Below are 19,058 nucleotides of genomic sequence, written 5' to 3'. Positions count from 1 at the left end.
GAATTTTCACGGTGTCACGTTGCAGTAAGAGTAACCGTGTCTAGCGTTTTGTTCATTCTTTCTTAACTTAATGGTTTTAATTCTAATAAATTGGGAATATTTCAGTTTTTTCCTTTAACAATAATATGTTTTAACGATATATATGATTGGGCTCTTCTCTCAGGTTCTAAGTCAAGAGAGAGAGAGAGAGAGAGAGAGAGAGAGAGAGAGATAGAGACGGAGGGAGAAAGAGGAGGATAAACGTTTCGTTCAAGCGAGTAACGTTGTTATCGTTTTTACTCTTCTCCCTAGTCTCTTTAGGGGAAGAAGGTAAACGTTTCTAGAGTTTTTTCTTGTTCTCAAGCTTTATGCGGTGAGAGATTTTAAACGTAGTTTATTTGATCTAGTGTTTAGTCTCTTTCCAGCCACTGAATTATTTATCTTTCATTAGATTTTTCTGTTACATTGTAATTCTGTTTTCGCAATTACTAACTTTTGAGAAAGGATAGAATTGCGTGTTTCAGGTACAAACCACTTAAAGTTTCGAGTTCAGTGAAATAAGTGCAAACAGAAAATCAAAAGTGATAAGTGATTAGCGCAAAGTGTGTCAGTGTTGTGCGTGAGGGTACTTCTGTGCGTGCCAGTCGTCCTCCCAGTCCGGGACCTCTTGCAAGCTCCCAAGCCCAGGGGAGAAGCAATGTCGAAGGGCAAAAGGGTTCGGCAGGCCTTGATCGGCGCACAGAAGTATCCTCGGTGGTTGCGGGCGTGTCTTTCAGAGACCGTCACTCCCACCCGCAGACGATTGAGCCCTTAATTTGCTCGTCTGCAGAAGAAATTTCGGGGAGAAAACGCTGGTCTCAGGTCTCAAGACCTCTTAAACGTAAAGTCCAGACCTATGCCAGACGTACGAAGTTAGAGTTCAACAACCCGGATGCAGTCATTGGGTTAGCTCTGACTCTCCTCAGTCATCAGGTGACTGCACACCTCCTAAAAGGAGTAAGGTGCTGCCGCAACAGATCTCTTCTGTTAAGACTTCGCCTCAGCAGACCTTAGTGTCTGCGGACCCCAAGTTGACTCTACTGCAGTCCATGCAGTCACAACTTGCGGTCCTGATGCGTGAGTGTCAGGCGGAGAAGGTTACACCTTCTCCTGCGATCGCTCCGCCTGACCGCAGTCCTGTCTGCCAGGCGTACGATGTTGAGGCTCCTCAGGATACCTTACCACGTACTGAGTTGCCAGTTTCCAGCGGTGTGCAGCTACCTCCGCCTTCCTTAAGGCAACCTCAGCAATGGGAACAGGAAGCTTTTACCTTACTTCCTCCGCTTCCACTTGCGGTTCCAACAGTGAGGCAACACTCTCTTGAGGTACAACAACCTCTCCCATCCATGAGGCAGGCTCCTCAGCTCTCGCTGCAGCGACCTCAACCCTCCTCAAGGCGAGAACCTCAACACCTTAGCCTTGCGCCTCAGGAACCTCAACTCGCGAGACAATTACTGCGTTCTGCGCAACCACTTCCTGAACGCTCGCAGCTCACACCTCAGGAACCTCAACTCGTTCCTCAGGAACCTGCTACTGCGCATCCATCAACCTTACAGCAAGCGCAACTGTTGAGGCAGCAACCTCATGCTATGAGTCAGCCACCTCAACGCATGCATCTGCTACTTTCTCCTCAACTTGAGAAATAACAAATGACAATAATAACACCTCATTACTTTCATAACTTGCAGTATGCCTACACAAACATTATGATAATGGAGGTTATTTGTCTTACTTATATAAAAATATATATGTATTCCTTGCAATATATTTTTAACAATATCGCAGAATATGGCAAAAATATCTTCAAAACAAAAATGAATCATGAGTTATGAATGTAAGGTAAATATTATGTTGATATTAAAACCCCATGCAAGCATGCATGAAGCACTCTAGCACTGGTCATGGAATTTCTGAGAAATGTTTAACGCCATGCAACACGCTCTGCTTACCTTACAGCATGCTCTACATACAGCATGCTCTGCATACAGCATGCTCTGCATACAGCATGCTCTGCATACAGTATGCTCTGCATACAACATGCTCTGCATACAGCATGCTCTGCATTCAGCATGCTCTGCATACAACATGCTCTACATACAGCATGCTCTGCATACAACATGCTCTGCATACAGCATGCTCTGCATTCAGCATGCTCTGCATACAACATGCTCTGCATACAGCATGCTCTGCATACAACATGCTCTACATACAGCATGCTCTGCATACAGCATGCTCTGCATACAACATGCTCTGCATACCTTACCGCATGCTTCTCAGTCATACATCTTTGGTTGTTGCCAACTCACTAGACTGTCAAGCAGTTTCATAATGTTGCCTTCTAGTCTGCTGCTTTTGCACCATTGAAACCCTCACTGAGAGAACTTAACTTTTCTCGGATATGGTCCCTGTAGATGAGAAAGTGCTTTTCTCCCTCCTTCTGATATTCCCTTGAGGACTCTGTCATTTGGAGAGGAGCCTTTAGCTGCGTAGCCTCCTTTGGACTTTTATTTAAGCATAACATGCTTCCAGGGAAGGTAATGGTTCCACTTCAGTCACTAACCCCGTCTGTTACCACACCTGCTCCCATAGACCTTGAGCTGTGTTGCAAGACATGCAGTCCAAGCTTAGTCCTTGTTAAAGGATTTTTTGTTCTCGGAGTCAGTGTGTCACTGGGAAGACGTTCAACAACCAGCAGAAGTGACTTGTTGTGACGCAGTGCGGCAACCTCAGCAACCCGATAGGAGTTGTCTGTACGACCCAGACAGTCTAGACAGCTTCGGGTTGTCACTGTACTTCCTCGCTTCCCCATGGTTGACAGTTCACAGACTGTGCAGCAGTACCATGATCTTGTGTCCGGCTCCGTCAGACGACTGGCTTTTAAGAGCTCCCACAAGTCGTCGCTGTCTGGAGATTCTCAGATGGACTATGGATCTGACCAAGGAACTGGGCCTCCTGGTCAATTTTGAGGAGTCTCAGCTCATCCCATCCCAGACCATTGTCTCCCTGGGTATGGATCTTCAGAGTCGAGCTTTTCGGGCTTTTCCGTCGGCCCCAAGGATCTTCCAAGCCCTAGAATGCATCCAGAGCATGCTGAGAAGGAACCGATGCTCAGTCAGGTAGTGGATGAGTCTAACAGGGACACTTTCATCGCTGGCCCTGTTCATCGTGTTAGGGAGAATCCACCTCCCCCCCTTCAGTATCATCTAGCTGCTCACTGGATAAAGGACATGACGCTAGAGACGGTCTCAGTTCCTTTTTCCGAAGAGAGGAGGTCTTCTCTCGCGTGGTGTAAGAACAGCTTTCTTCTCAAGGAAGTCTACCTTTGGCTGTTCAGAAACCCGACCGCCGTCTCCTCTCGGACACATCAGACACGGGCTGGGGTGCGACTTTGGACGGACAGGAATGATCGAGAACATGGAATCAGGAGCAAAGGACACTTCACATCAATTGCAGGAGTTGTTGGCGGTTCTTTTGGCCTTGATAAACTTCAAGTCCCTCCAGCTTAACAAAGTGGTGGAGGTGGACTCTGACAACACCACAGCCCTGGCTTACACCTTCAAGCAGGGAGGGACTCTTTCGTGAAGTTGTTCTAGATCGCAAGGGACCTCCTCATCTGGTCTAAAGATCGAAAGCTCACGCTGGTAACGAGGTTCATTCAGGGCGGTATGAATGTCATGGCAGATCACCTCAGCCGGAAGGGTCAGGTCATCCCCACAGAGTGGACCCTTCACAAGAATGTTTGCAGCAGACTTTGGGCCCTGTGGGGTCAGCCAACCATAGATCTGTTCGCTACCTCGATAACCTAGAGACTCCTATTGTATTGTTCTCCGATTCCAGACTCAGCAGCAGTTCACGTGGATGCTTTTCTGCTGGATTGGTTCCATCTCGACCTGTATGCATTCCCGCCGTTCAAGATTGTCAACAGGGTACTTCAGAAGTTCTCCTCTCGCAAAGGGACACGGCTGACGTTGGTTGGCTCCGCTCTGGCCCGCGAGAGAATGGTTCTTAGAGGTACTGCAATGGCTGGTCGACATTCCCAGGACTCTTCCTCTAGGAGTGAACCTTCTACGTCTACCTCACGTAAAGAAGGTACACCCGAACCTCCACGCTCTTCGTCTGACTGCCTTCAGACTTTCGAAAGACTCTCAAGAGCTAGGGGCTTTTCGAAGGAGGCAGCCAGAGCGATTGCCAAAGCAAGGAGAACATCCACTCTCAGAATCTATCAGTCTCAAGGGGAAGTCTTCCGTAGCTGGTACAAGACCAATGCAGTTTCCTCAACCAGTACCACTGTAACCCAGATTGCTGACTTCCTGTTATATCTAAGGAAAGTAAGATCCCTTTCAGCTCCTACGATCAAGGGTTACAGAAGTATGTTGGCAGCGGTTTTCCGCCACAGAGGCTTGGATCTTTCCACCAACAAAGATCTACAGGACCTCCCTAGGTCTTTTGAGACCTCAAAGGAACGTCGGTTGTCCACTCCAGGCTGGAATCTAGACGTTGTCCTAAGGTTCCTTATGTCATCAAGATTTGAACCTCTCCAATCAGCCTCTTTTTAGGACCTCACATTAAAAACTCTTTTCCTCGTGTGCTTGACAACAGCTAAAAGAGTAAGTGAGATCCACGCCTTCAGCAGGATCATTGTTTTCACATCTGAAACGGCTACATGTTCCTTGCAGCTCGGTTTTTGCTAAACAAGCTTCCTTCACGTCCTTGGCCTAAGTCGTTCGAGATCCCAAGCCTGTCCAACTTGGTGGGGAATGAACTGGAGAGAGTACTTTGCCCAGTTAGAGCTCTTAGGTACTATCTAAAAAGGTCTTAACCTTTACAAGGACAATCAGAAGCCTTATAGTGTGCTATCAAGAAACCTTCTTTTCCAAGTTCTAAGAACTCAGTTTCTTACTATTCAGGCTTCTGATTAGAGAAACACATTCTCATCTGAAGGAAGAAGACCTTGCTTTGCTGAAGGTAAGGACACATGAAGTGGGAGCTGTGGCTACTTCAGTGGCCTTCAAACAGAGCCATTCTCTGCAGAGTGTTATGGATGCAACCTATTGGAGAAGCAAGTCAGTGTTCGCATCATTCTATCTCAAAGATGTCCAGTCTCTTTACGAGTACTGCTACACCCTGGGACCATTCGTAGCAACGAATGCAGTAGTAGGCGAGGGCTCAGCCACTACATTCCCATAATCCCATAACCTTTTAACCTTTCTCTTGAATACTTTTTATGGGTTGTACGGTCGGCTAAGAAGCCTTCCACATCCTTGTTGATTTGGCGGGTGGTCAATTCTTTCTTGAGAAGCGCCGAGGTTAAAGGTTGTGATGAGGTCCTTTAGTATGGGTTGCAGCCCTGTATACTTTAGCACCTTTGAGTTGATTCAGCCTTCCAAGAGGAACGCTGCGCTCAGTAAGGAAGACGATCTTATTAAAGGCAGAGTAACGGTTCAAGTCGACTTCCTTACCAGGTACTTATTATTTCATTGTTATTGTGGATAACTGATTATATGAAATACGGGATACTTAGCTATCCTTTAGTCTTGTACACTGGTTTTTCACCCACCCCCCTGGGTGTGAATCAGCTACATGATTATCGGGTAAGTTTAATATTGAAAAATGTTATTTTCATTAGTAAAATAAATTTTTGAATATACTTACCCGATAATCATGATTTAATTGACCCACCCTTCCTCCCCATAGAGAACCAGTGGACCGAGGAAAAAGTGAGGTGGCGTCAACAACAAGTACTGTAGTACCTGGCCACAGGTGGCGCTTGTGAGTACACCCCCTTCTAGTATAGTGATAGCTGGCGTATCCCTCCCGTAGAATTCTGTCGGGCAACGGAGTTGAGAGCTACATGATTATCGGGTAAGTATATTCAAAAATTTATTTTACTAATGAAAATAACATTTTATTCCGACACGGACACTTACTACGTCCCAAATAATTATGAGCCTCAGAATTAGGAGCGTGGCAGAGGTGGTTGCAGTACGGGGCCAAACCCTTGACAATCCCTGTGATTCATTCAGGTTATTGCGTCCTGTTCCCACAATCTCTCCATCCATTGATGCAGAATCCAGTTCCATCGAGCTACTACACGAAGGGATCCGTGAAGTAGTTGTCCCTCTGGGACGAAGTCCAGACCATGTTTGAGAAGGGTGCTCTCCAAGAGGTCCTCAATGAATTCTTAGGCTTCTTCAGTCAACTCTTCCTCGTAAAAAAGATGTCTGGAGGCTGGAGGCCTGTCATCGATATCTCAGCTCTGAACACGATCAGACAAGCTGTAAGATCATAGGACTTCATGTGCACACTGGATCTCAAAGACGTATACTTCCAAATCCCAGTCCATCCATCATCTAGGATGTATCTAAGGATCATACACGACAACAGGCAGTACCAGTTCAAGGTTCTGTGCTTCGATCTCTCGACAGCACCCCAGGTTTTCACGAGAGTTTTTGCCCTAGTGTCAATCAGGGTCCATAGAATCGGCATCCGTTTCCTAAGATACCCGGACGACAGGCTAATCATTGCAAACTTGGTAGCAACCCTTCTTCCGTACCGAGACAGACTTCTCGCATTTTGCCAAGATCTGGGTATCGTGGTAACTCTCGAGTAGTTATCCTTGCCTACTTCTCAAAGACTGGTATAGCTGGGAATGATCATTGACACCAGCCTGCAGAAAGTCCTCCAATCAGAGGACAAAATCCATAGGCTGAGGAAGGAGGCAAGCCCCTTTGTCCAACGACATGGTCTCCCAGCTCAGCGTTGGTTACATCTCTTAGGTCTTTATCACATCCCTGGTTTGTCTAGTATGCAATGGCCATCTCCAAATTTGATCTCTTCAGTGCCGACTAAAATCCAGGCAGGTTCAGCATGAGGACTCCCCGGATATGCTGATCACCAACGGTGGGACAACATCGACGTATACACCTTTCCCCCATTCCGTCTGATGAGAAGAGTACTCAACAAGACCATATCATCCGAGAACCTGTCAATGACCCTCGTAACTCTGCTATGGTATCACTTTGAATGGTTCTTGGACCTCTCTCAGCTTCTGATTGAGGTCCCAATAGAACTCCCTCCACAACATAATCTACTCAGACAGCCACACGTAAGCATCTTTCACAAAGCCATAGTATCCCTATGTCTTCACACCTGTAGACTGTCCAACATCTCCTCTCTCAGAGGGGTTTTTCTCAACAAGTTGCGAAAAGGATGTTTGGATACCTTCAGATATTTTTGGCTTCAGTCTACCAGGCAAAGTGGTCTGTCTTCTGTGGTTGGTGTCGTGGAAGGGCTATCTCTCCCCTCGATGCCACTATTCCATCAATAGCGGTGTTCCTCGTATATATTTGAGAGGAAAACCTCCTCTTGGTCTCGATTGTGCAAGGCTGCCGCTCAGCCTTGAGTCTTAGGCTGAAAGAAGATAAAATTTCTTCTTCATTGGAGTTGTCTCTCCTCACACGGAGTTTCAAGCTTACCTGCCCTCAGTCGGAAGTTAGACCACCACTATGGAACGGGGTTCGGGTCCTTAGGTCTCTGAAGGGTGCTCCCTACGAACCATTACTCCAGGTATCAGATCACCACCTGTTTCTGAAGATGGTTTTCCTACTCGTGTTGGCTTTGGCCAAGAGAGTTAGCAAACTCCCTGGTCTTTTCTACGATGTCTCCCATTCAAGGGAATTGGAGGAAGTAATGCTCGGCTTTGTCCCTGAGTTTATTGCCAAGACTCAAATTCTTGAAGTAGCGGATCTTAGATTTGGGCCCTTCCAGACTGGGAGTCTTTATAACGTAACTGATGATCCAGATCAAGTGTTACTTTGTACAGTGAGGGGTTTGAGGTACTATCTCAAAAGAACAGCACCAACTCGCCCTTGAGTGTCAGCATTCTTTGTCAGCATGGGGACCGTCAAGAGGAGGATCACCAAGGACACCATCTCTGCTTGGATTTACAAGGTCATAGACCTAGCACTGAATCTTAATCCTCCTCCACAGACAAGATGACCCAGAGCTCATGACATTGGCGTTGAAAAAGAACTACTGTACTCTGTAACTTAGGTCTCACAAGCGGGCGTGTGTAAGTGTCAGACGACCTTCACTCCCCACTACCTGCAAGACGTGACCCACAGGAACATGGAGATGTTCTTCATTACCCCTGTGGTGGCTGTACAACAAGTGGTTTAAATACCTCAGGCTCCTTGATAGATCAGAAGCAGGTTGTTGAAGGCAGAGGTTACCTGGGAATAGTCTGGGATGAGTGTGTAAGAATGACAGGCTCTTTCCTTCTTTCATCTTCCCCCTCTGTCGGGTTGCTCATATCTCGTAATGTTCATATGTTGGGCCTCTCGTATGTCAAGGTACAGTATTACAGTACTGTATTTGCAAAAAGGGTAAGCGGTCCTAGATTTCTTCTAAAGTGTATAAGACAGGTGATTCTTTAGAGGATAAAGCATTTAAGAATGAATTGAGATAATCTTATGTTTCACTTTTAGTAATACTAAAATATCATCCACATGTAGTTTCCATTATGTTACTTTTATTCCCGTTGTGATGAAGACACTTGAAAAATTCCATATGCAAATACAGTATAGGCAAGTGTGAGAGAAGGCTATTGCTGTATCAATTATTTGCTTAAATGTCGTCAACAAAAACGTAAAAGGCTTCCATAACATCATGATCAATTCACAAATTCTCCCCACCAATATTGAAACTAAACCAGTTCATGCTACCTTAATCTGATTAGTTTTAATACAATATATACTGTAATAGGATTATAGTGAATAAGGGTGCCACGGTTTAGCTTGTCAGTGAGTTGAAGTTAACGATAATAGTTTTGGCCTCAAAAAAATTTATGGCACTTTTAAAATGAACTTGGGGAAACTGAATCTACCTGAGCACCCATGAATTTTACTGATGATAGTAGCAATCTCAATTATGCACAATGATATGATACATGAGAATACTATATGTTATTCTTTATCCTTATCTTGAAAATATGGGATTGTTCTTCAAAGTTTTAATTATTATTATTACTGTATTGTGTTCAGAACAAGTAAATTGTTATGGAAAAAGCCAAAATGTCCATTAACTTGCTGTGCAATGATTTTCCTAATAAGATACTGTATTTTTTCTTCCTTTAGATAATGGATACTCCAAATGCCCTTAGTCCAGATAAACAAATTAATGGCAGTTCTAGTAGGTAAGTACTTCTTATATGTCTTTTTATGCAGTTAACTGCAATATACAATTAACTTTAGTGTGTGTATTAAAAGTGTTAGAGGGAAGTGCTGAAGAAATAATTTTTTTTTAATGTTTTAGAATAGTATTGTAAATAGTATTATAATTTGAGAAAAAAATTTTTGGGCTCAGCCATGTCATCCTAATGGAAGGTTCCTTTAGGCAGCTTTCCAAGGGATATTTGGCTACAGTGATACTCCTAGAGAATTAACCACAGGTCTCCAGAATTCTAACTCCTGGCACGAGTATCCTTAATATAACCTTAATATAACTTTTAAGGATATCGCATAAAATCTGGGGACGTATTTCTTGATATGACACATGGCAATCTTCACCCTGAATAGATTTTATGCTTTGAGGGGGAAGAGTGGCGAAATGAAGGGGAGCCGTTATCAAGGTTACCTGGTGGATCCCCTCCCAGTACTACTACGGCATATCATTCCTTTTAACGGAGCCATTTAAGCATGGTGCTCTCCCACGTTGCTCTCGGTGTTGTTACTGTTTTGAAGGAATATTACTATGCAATCTCCAGCATTTTCATCCTCTGGAAAGTTGAGTATTTAATCTTTCCTGTGTGTGATTTTTGGCTCCCTTCTCACAGTTTATATAACATACAGTGGAACCTCTACGCACGAACGTATCTACATCCGAATTTTCTAACATCCGAAGTAAAATTCGAGCAATTTTTCGACTCTACACCCGAATGTTATCTCGACACACGAAGTAAGCAATTTTCGTCGTACCGGTTGTATCCGAATTTTTCGACACGCGAAGTACAATTGAACACGTTCGAACACGTTCCTACTCTACACCCGAATTCTTTTTCGACACCCGAAGTAAACAATACCCGTACGCGTAGATGGTACTCATAGCGCCGGATGTATCTTTTATTTCCGCCGATAGAAGGCAGCACTTCGACCTCAGAGGGACCCTCAATTAGCGTGGCTTGGGTCATTCCTCTGTTCTCGTCGGCTTCGTGTGGTTGTGCGCTGTGCGTTCTGCTATTAACTGTATTTTAATCGTGATTTTTTACGTACATCCTCTTATGGTTTTTTTACGTAAAGCATGGGTCCTAAAAGGCTTAGTTTCGCAAGTGGTAGTGGTAGTGGTGAGAAAAGGAAGAAGGAAATGCTTTCTTTAGAAGTAAAGCAAGAAATTATTGAAAAGCATGAGCGTGAGTGAACTTGCAAAAGAATATGGCCGAAATATGTCGACGATCTCGACAATCTTGAAACAGAAAGAAGCCATTAAAGCAGTGAAACCTTCTAAGGGGATCACCATCATTTCAAAACGTCGTAGCCCTGTCATAGAAGAGATGGAACGATTTCTGCTAATTTGGATGAGGGACAGAGAGATTGTTGGCGACACCATCACCGAAACTATCATCTGCGAGAAGGCGCACGCCATCTTCACTGACTTGAAGGAGGCGAGCTCTGGGGGTGATGCTGGGGAGAGTTCAACCGAAGCTTCCTCAGACGATTTCAAGGCATCTCGTGGCTGGTTTGAAAAATTTAAAAATGGTCCGGGATTCATTCAGTTGTTCGCCACGAAGAGGCTGCTAGTGCGGACACAAAGGCTGCAGCTGACTTTGTGAAGAGCTTTGAAAGGACTGTGCAGGAAGAAGGCTATGTAGAGCAGCAGGTGTTTAATTGTGATGAAACCCAGCTGTTTTGGAAGAAGATGCCCAGTCGAACCTACATCACCGCCAAAGAGAAGAAATTGCCTGGGCATAAGCCAATCAAGGATTGGTTGACTCTTGCCCTATGTGCCAACGCTAGCGGGGACTTTAAAGTCAAGCCCTTACTGGTTCACCATTCGGAGAACCCTAGGGCCTTTAAGGCACAGAATGTGGATAAGGACCAGCTTCATGTTTTCTGGCGATCCAACTCGAAGGCCTGGGTCACTAGGCAGTTCTTTGTCCAATGGGTTAACCAAGTTTTTGGTCCTTCTGTGAAGAAGTACAGTGAACCCTCGTTTATCGCGGTAGATAGGTTCCAGACCCGGCCGCGATAGGTGAAAATCCGCGAAGTAGTGACATCATATTTACCTATTTATTTAACATGTATATTCGGACTTTTAAAACCTTCCCTTGTACGTAGTACTGTTAACAAACTACCCTTTAATGTACAGAACACTTAATGCATGTACTACAGCACCCTAAACTAAAACAAGCACAAATATTAAAGGCGATTTTATATCATGCGTTTCCTAAACACCTAAAAAGCACGATAAAAAATGGCAACCAATGTTTTGTTTACGTTCATCTCTGATCATAAGAAGAAACAAACTCATTTAGTGTACACATATATGTATAGGTTAGTTTTTGCATCGATTATATTGATTATACAGTATGTTGATTTTGTTATTACCAATGTTTTACTTAATTTTTCTTAGGACTTCCAAATGAAATGTTTTTCTTTATGACGCCGCCTGAAACGACGGCATCATAAAGTAGCCTACTGTACGCTCAGTAAACAACCACGCTCAGAACAAAGAAGGCATTTAACGCGCATGATGAAAGTGATAAATAATGATATTTACAGTAAAAGCATTTACAAAATATGTTATTACAAATATAATTTACCGTATCTATATAAAATCATACAGTACATACTGTACGTAGCAAAGCAGGAAAACAATTTACGAGAGAGAGAGAGAGAGAGAGAGAGAGAGAGAGAGAGAGAGAGAGAGAGAGAGAGATTGTTTTACGTACGTAAATGTAAATTTTAAACAAAAAAAATATGATAGGTTACAACATGTAGACTTTTAAAACCTTCCCTTTAACTTAATGCATACAGTACTAAACTATAAAACAAGCACAAATACAGTTTTAGAATGTGAGAATATTAAAGTAAAAAATAAAGATTGTTACTGTACTCACCACGAAAGAAGTTCAAGAAAAACTTGAATGATGATGGCAATGAATTTGCTGCACAGTAGAAATGATGATGATGAAGCTGAAGATGTGTTCTACTGTGCAGCCAATGAGTAGTATTTTACGTCTCTTCAGACGGAGGTGTCTTTTCCTGGGACACCTCTTCAACTTCTTCAATTTCTTCCGAAGGCGTAGTAGCAGGAGGAACTGGCTCTTTTTTGCGAGGCTGGAAGAACATTGTGATCGGAAGTTGTTGCCGCTGCTTCTTTTTTTCGATCTAAGAGCATCTTGTAGGGAGTCATGATGTCATCGACCTTGTTGGAGAATTGCATAGACCGAACCATATCCTCGTCCCACTCTTGCAACATTTCTTTCAACTCCTTCGCATGGTTGCAGGCCTTGGTAAGCCGTTCTAATGTTAAGCCCATTTCTTCGACATTTTCTTGGGTCTCTTCCTGGGTTTCACTCTCTTCTTCGCTTGCCGATTTCGTCAGGTCTTCGAGGTCTGCGTCAGTTAGGGGCTGGGAATGGCAGTCCAACAACTCGTCGACGTCTTCAGTCGTCATGTCGCCAAACCCGTCAACTCCAATTATGGCAGCCAACTGCACAGATTTGCGTACTGCAGAGTGTTGGATTTCAGCAGGTGTAAATCCCTCGTCGTCGTAAACAATCTGGGGCCACAACTTCTTCCAGCTCGCATTCACGGTTGCAGGTTTCATCTCTTGCAGTGCCTTCTGAATATTCTGCAGGCACGTGGCTATGGTGTACTGCCGCCAGTACGCCTTCAAGTTAAAGTCTTCATCCTCATCCTCTTGGGCAGCATCCACACACGCAACGAGGTCCGCCAAGGTATTCTTCGTGTAGAGGGCCTTGAACGCCCTGATAACCCCCTGGTCCATCGGTTGAATTAATGATGTGGTGTTGGGTGGCAGGAACTCAACCTGAATGCCCTCATGCGACAGATCAGTTGCGTGTCCACCAGCGTTATCCATAAGGAGAAGGATCTTGAATGGCAAGCCCTTCTCTACGAGATATTTGCTGACTTGCGGGATGAAACACTGGTGGAACCAGTTGGAGGTCAGCATCTTTGTAATCCATGCTTTTGGATTATGCATCCAGTACACGGGAAGGAGATTCTTATTCTTATTTTTCAAAGCGCGAGGATTTTTCGACTTATAAATAAGCCCCGGCTTTAGCAAAAATCCAGCAGCATTGCCACACATCACGAGGGTAACGCGATCCTTGAATGCTTTAAAGCCAGAGGCTTTGGCTTCCTCTTTGAACAGGAAAGTTCGCGACGGCATTCTCTTCCAAAACAAGCCGGTCTCATCCATATTAAACACTTGTTCCGGCTTGTATCCACCTTCGGCGATAATATTCTTGAATGTCTGGTTCACGTAAGTTTCAGCAGCGGCAGTGTCAGCCGAAGCAGCCTCGCCATGCAGGGAAACGCTTTTCAGGGCGAAGCGTTTCTGAAACTTCGCGAACCATCCTTTGCTGGCGGAAAAACGTTGTTTCTGAGGCTGGGAATCAGTGGATGTCCCTGGTTGAGGTTCATCTGCATCATCATCTTCTTCAGCATGGTTGCCGTCGTCGTCTTGAGGTTTGAGGTTCCTTTGCAGCAAAATTCTCATACAAGCTCAAAGCCTTTATTCGGATGGTGTTTGTATCCAAGGCTATGTTCTTCTTCCGGCAGTCGGCAATCCACACAGCTAAAGCACCTTCCATGCGTACGATTGTTTTATTACGCGTTGTAACGACTCGCTTCGCTGATCTGCTAAAGGTGATTGCAGCCGTCTTTCTAATGTTCGCCTCGTCCTTCTTGATATAGCGGACAGTAGATTCGTTGATTCCAAAATGGCGCGCTGCGGCCGCGTAGCTTCTACCGTCTTTCAACATATCGAGAAGCGTAACCTTCTCAGCAATCGTCATCATCCTTCGGTGACGTTTAGGCTCACTACCAGCCTTAGTAGAAGCAGAACGCTTGGGAGGCATTGTACTGTAGGATTTAACAGAAAGTTCAACAAAAAGTTCAACTTAAAACAGTCGCACACAGCACAGATTAAACTTCACAAACTTAAGAACGTCTACTCAGCGATACGCCGTAAGAGAAAGTGGACGACCCGGGCCCGCGAGAACCTAGATGCTGCGGGTTGGAGATGCGGGCAAAACACCAATCACAGGCTAGATAACAAAACTTGAGTTCTGATTCGTCATCTATCAGCACTTGAACCAATCACAACCCGTCTTATATGATGCGTAGGTTACCAACTCAAAGTACAAGATACCCCGCGTATACCGTACGTACAGTATTAATAATAATAATAATAAATAATGATAATAATACAGTAATAATAATAATAATAATGATAATAATAATAACAATAATAATTTTATTAACAACAACAATAATAATAATAATAATAACAACAATAATAATAATAGCTTTACGTATGTTATTTTATTCTTTTGTAGGATGTGTGTCTCTCTCTCTCTCTCTCTCTCTCTCTCTCTCTCTCTCTCTCTCTCTCTCTCTCTCTCTCTCTCTCTCTCGTACGGTTATTCGAAATGTGATTTTTGCAACAAAGAATATTATTGGATGCAGCTACGTACGTATACATACAAAAGATTCATGGAAAAGAAGTACATCCATTACATTTGTAGTACTGTACAGTAGTAGCCATCAGAAGCCTTACACCATTCTAATATGGTATGACTGCATCTGATTTGCGTTTCATGTTCGATTTAATTTTACTACGTACTGTATACAGTACTGTATTATCGTATGATCACATTCTCTTTTCGTGTTTTATTTCTTTCTGTGCTGAATTATATATCATATGTAATGCAATGAACAATCAGTAAGAGCAGATATTACTAATTACAGTATTAATGGAATTACAGGTAACGAAATATCGTATTTGGGGGTCTTCAGATTTCGCGGTATTTTCTAAATTTCCGGAAAATCCGCGATATGTATATATATTTGGGTTATGGAAAAAACCCGCGAAGTGGTGAATCCGCGATGGTCGAACCGCGAAGTAGCGAGGGTTCACTGTATCTTCATGAGCAGAAATTGCCTTTAAAGTGCCTGCTATGCCTTGACAATGCACCCGCTCACCCCTCCGGACTTGAAGATGATATCTTCGAAGAATTCAAGTTCATAAAGGTGCTGTATTTTCCACCGAATACCACCTCTATCCTCCAGCCCATGGACCAGCAAGTCATCTCAAATTTCAAGAAGCTCTACACCAAGCACCTATTCAAGCAGTGCTTTAATGTCACGCAAAGCACAAACTTAACTTTGCATGAATTTTGGAAAAGCCACTTTAACATCGTGCACTGCTTGAAGATCATAGATCAGGCTTGGGTGGGATTAACTCGACAAACCCTCAATTCTGCCTGGAAGAAGCTGTGGCCTGATGCAGTTTCTCCCCGAGATTTCGAGGGTTTTGACCCCGAACCTGATCCCGTGGTGGGTGCAGCGGAAAACGTAGTGGAAATCTTCTCCCTTGGCAAGTCCATGGGTCTGGAGGTCGACGCAGATGACATCACGGAACTGGTCGCCGAACATCACAACGAACTTACTACAGAGGAGCTCAAGGAACTCCATGCTATGTCTGAGCACGTGAGTGATGACGAGGAAGGGATCGAGGAGGTAAAACATGTGTTAGGTTCGGCGCAAATAAAAGAGATGTTAGGAAAATATCAAGACGTGGTCGACTTCATCGGCAAATACCATCCAAAAAAATTGCAGGTTTGTTGTGTAGTTGCGCAGTTCGATGATGTTTGCCTAACTCATTTTCGAAACATTCTGAAAAGCCGTACCAAGCAACTTTCTATCGATAGCTTCTTTAAAAAAACTACGAAGCGAACTCGTGATGAAGAGGAAGGAAGTGGTTCAAAGAAAACGGCAAAGATTGAAGAGAAAAAAATTCAATCAATTTTAAGTGTAGAGAGTGAAAGTGATTAAAATTAATCATCAAAAAGAAAAAAAGAAAATTTAAAAAGAAATATAAAATATAAAAATAAAAAAAAATTGATAAGCTAAGTTAGGTTAAAGTTCACTTAGTGTAAGTTAGAATAAGTTACGGTAGTGTACGTTTATCGTAGTCACCCTCTCTACCTCCTCGCCGCCCGTCTGTCTCCTCTCTGCGTAGCAAGACCGACACCTGCGCTGGACTTTCTAAGGTAAAGTGACGCTAAAAACCCATTTCTTATTTATTATTTCTTGATAATTATTCTTTTTTAAATATTAAACTTAGCCGGTGAATATATAAATAGCTGACGTCTCCGACGGTCGACAGACTCCAAAAACTCGCGAGCGATCGCCATGAAGGTTGTCGGGTGTGCCCACCAGCGCCGACTATCGGCCAGATACCGCATATACTTCTCAACCAAACCAGTTCTTCTCTGTCGGTGGTCCAGACAACATTGGTTCCGCTCGCGCTTGACCTCAAGTTTCTACCGATTGGTGAAGTACAGTATTTGGTTTTGGTTTTATTGCTTTCGCTGTGTTGGTTTTTTGCTTCAATAAAACCCTTGAAACCCTTTTTTGATTTTTGTTGATGAACTTGGCTTCCCTTTGGATTTTCTTTGGATTTTCATAATGGCTGACCCTTCTCCTGTCTATCGTAAATGTGCGAAAGACTGTAACAAACGTCTTCCGAAAGCTTCTATCGATCCTCATACTGTTTGTGCTAATTGCCGGGGTAAATCCTGTCAATTAGGAGATCGGTGTGAGGAATGTGTGGTTTTATCGGAATTCGAGTGGTTGGAGTATGAGAAATATACTCGGAAACTCGAAAGAGATAGGGTGAGAAGAAGCTCTTCTAGATCTATAGATTTTTCCTCTTCCCATGCCCCTGAACCTAATCCTTCTCCTGTAGTGGTAGTTTCAGAACCCCCTATTGGCACTCATGAACCTTTAATGCGTGAAATGTTATTGGCTATTCAAGCTTTGGGTGAGAAGGTCGAAACCTTGTCATCGGACAGGAACCAGCTTATGTCCGACGTTAAGCTTTTAAAGAGTCAAAGTGGTAAAGTGGAAAGTCAAAGTGGTAAAGTGGAAAGTGCGACTAATGTGTTTAGTGTTGGGATGGAGGGTTCGTCTGTTCGTGCTTGTCGCTTACCTAGTCCGAGACCTCTTTCAAGCTCCCCTGCACCAGGGAGAAGGAATGTCGTAGGACTTAAGGGAGTGAGAGGTGTAAACCAACGTACAGACGTTCCCTCAAAGGTATCAGACGTTGCTCCACAAGCACGTCCTTACCATAAGACGGGAGAAACTAAATTCTCCTCGTCTTCCGATGATTTGCCTCATAAGAATTGGCGTAAGGTTTCAAGACCCTTAAAACGCAAGTCAGTCCCTTCAGGACAGGTCCAGCGTCCTGGCTGTAGTCATTGGGACAGCTCTGACCGTATTCAGTCATCGGAAGGCTGTTCGCCTGTTAAGCGTAAACGTGACGCTGAGTCCGAGGGTCTCATTCGGTGCGATGACTTGCATGCACAGACGTTGCCGACGTCACGGCCCGTTTCGACTCCCGTTGACCCGAAGTGGAGTGTCTTACAAGACATGCAGTTGAAACTTTCATCCTTAATGGAAGTTTATGAGCATGACCAGGTTCGTAAAGATCCTTTGCTTGCGGTTCGCCAGTCCGGCAAGCGTGACTCAGGTCTTCAACCGCCTAAGCGAGATTTGTCTCGTCATTTTGACGTTAGCGCTAATGTTATCGGTGCTGTTAAACGTGACTCTGATCGTGTTCCTCGTCAGTCACGTCAGTTATGTGACGTGGAACGTCATTTTCCGCAGTCTCAGGGCGACGTTCAGCAACAGTCACCGCAGTCTCGACGTGACGTTCGTCGGCCTACTCCGTTGTCCCGACGTGACGTCGAACGTCAGTCGCCGCGGTCAGGTGTTGTTTTTCAACCTCAAGACCTGCAGTCTGTGCAGTCTCGACTGTTGTTGTTTGTCAGCCTCAAGATTTTCAGTCTTTGCAGTCTCGACGTGACGTCGTTACCTCTGCTTTTGCTGCGGCTCCCTCGCATATTGATATAGCCTGTCAATCGTTGCCTCCTCGGCATGCTTCTCCGTGTCGCGGGACTTTGCCTTTGTCGGATGATATTCCTTCGGATGAGGAAGTTGTTGATCCCCTTCCTGCTGATGTTTCTTTGGGGACTCTTTCGGATGGAGAGGAGCCTAGGGTTGCTCAGCGATCCCTTGACTTTAAAAAGATAATGCTTATCTTTAAGGATCTGTTTTCCGATCATTTTGTTTCTGCTGCTCCTCGTTCACCTCCATCTGAGTTCACGCTGGGCGTGACTTCTTCGACTCCGTCGTTCACGAAGTTGGTGCTCTCTCGCTCTTCTAAGAGAGCTTTGCATTTGTTGGGAGACTGGTTAATGTCCAGGAGGAATTTAGGGAAGTCCTCTTTTGCCTTTCCCCCTTTCAAATTGGCTTCTCGTGCGAGCGTCTGGTATGACACGGGAGAAGTTCTCGGCTTGGGGGTGCCTGCCTCTGCCCAGGGAGACTTCTCAAGCCTTGTAGACTCTCCTCGTCGTCTGGCCATGAGACGCTCGAAGGTTTGCTGGTCCTCTACAGATCTGGATCATCTCCTTAAAGGAATTTTCCGTGCCTTCGAGGTTTTCAATTTTTTGGATTGGTCCCTGGGAGCCTTGAGTAGGAAAGTCTCGTCAGCGGACCGGGATGTCTCTATTCAGATAATGTCGTGTATGGACAAGGCAATAAGGGATGGCTCTAATGAACTAGCTGCTACGTTCACAGCAGGGGTTCTTAAGAAGAGAGAGACTCTGTGTTCTTTTCTTTCTGCAGGGGTCACTCCTTGTCAGAGGTCAGAACTTCTCTTTGCACCCTTGTCTTCTGCTTTGTTCCCTCAACAGCTTATTAGAGATATCGCGGCGTCTCTTGTACAGAAGG

At 44.4% G+C, this 19,058-nt stretch overlaps 1 protein-coding gene across 2 annotated transcripts in view; it reads left to right on the top strand.

Annotated features, from left to right (window-relative positions):
- Positions 1-19,058, top strand: part of Pdk1 (Phosphoinositide-dependent kinase 1) — a 776,015-nt gene that overhangs the window by 43,203 nt on the left and 713,754 nt on the right. For both annotated transcript variants that reach the window (XM_068378675.1, XM_068378674.1), the window contains exon 2: positions 9,153-9,211. In XM_068378675.1, the coding sequence (XP_068234776.1) occupies positions 9,156-9,211 (56 nt within the window). In that variant the 5' untranslated portion in view covers positions 9,153-9,155. The remainder of the gene's footprint in view (positions 1-9,152; positions 9,212-19,058) is intronic.

The sequence above is a fragment of the Palaemon carinicauda genome, chromosome 8 (assembly GCF_036898095.1).
Source record: "Palaemon carinicauda isolate YSFRI2023 chromosome 8, ASM3689809v2, whole genome shotgun sequence".
NCBI classification, from domain to species: Eukaryota; Metazoa; Arthropoda; class Malacostraca; order Decapoda; family Palaemonidae; genus Palaemon; species Palaemon carinicauda.
Note: the sequence above shows the minus strand (reverse complement) of the source record. Positions and strands in the feature narration are given on the sequence as shown.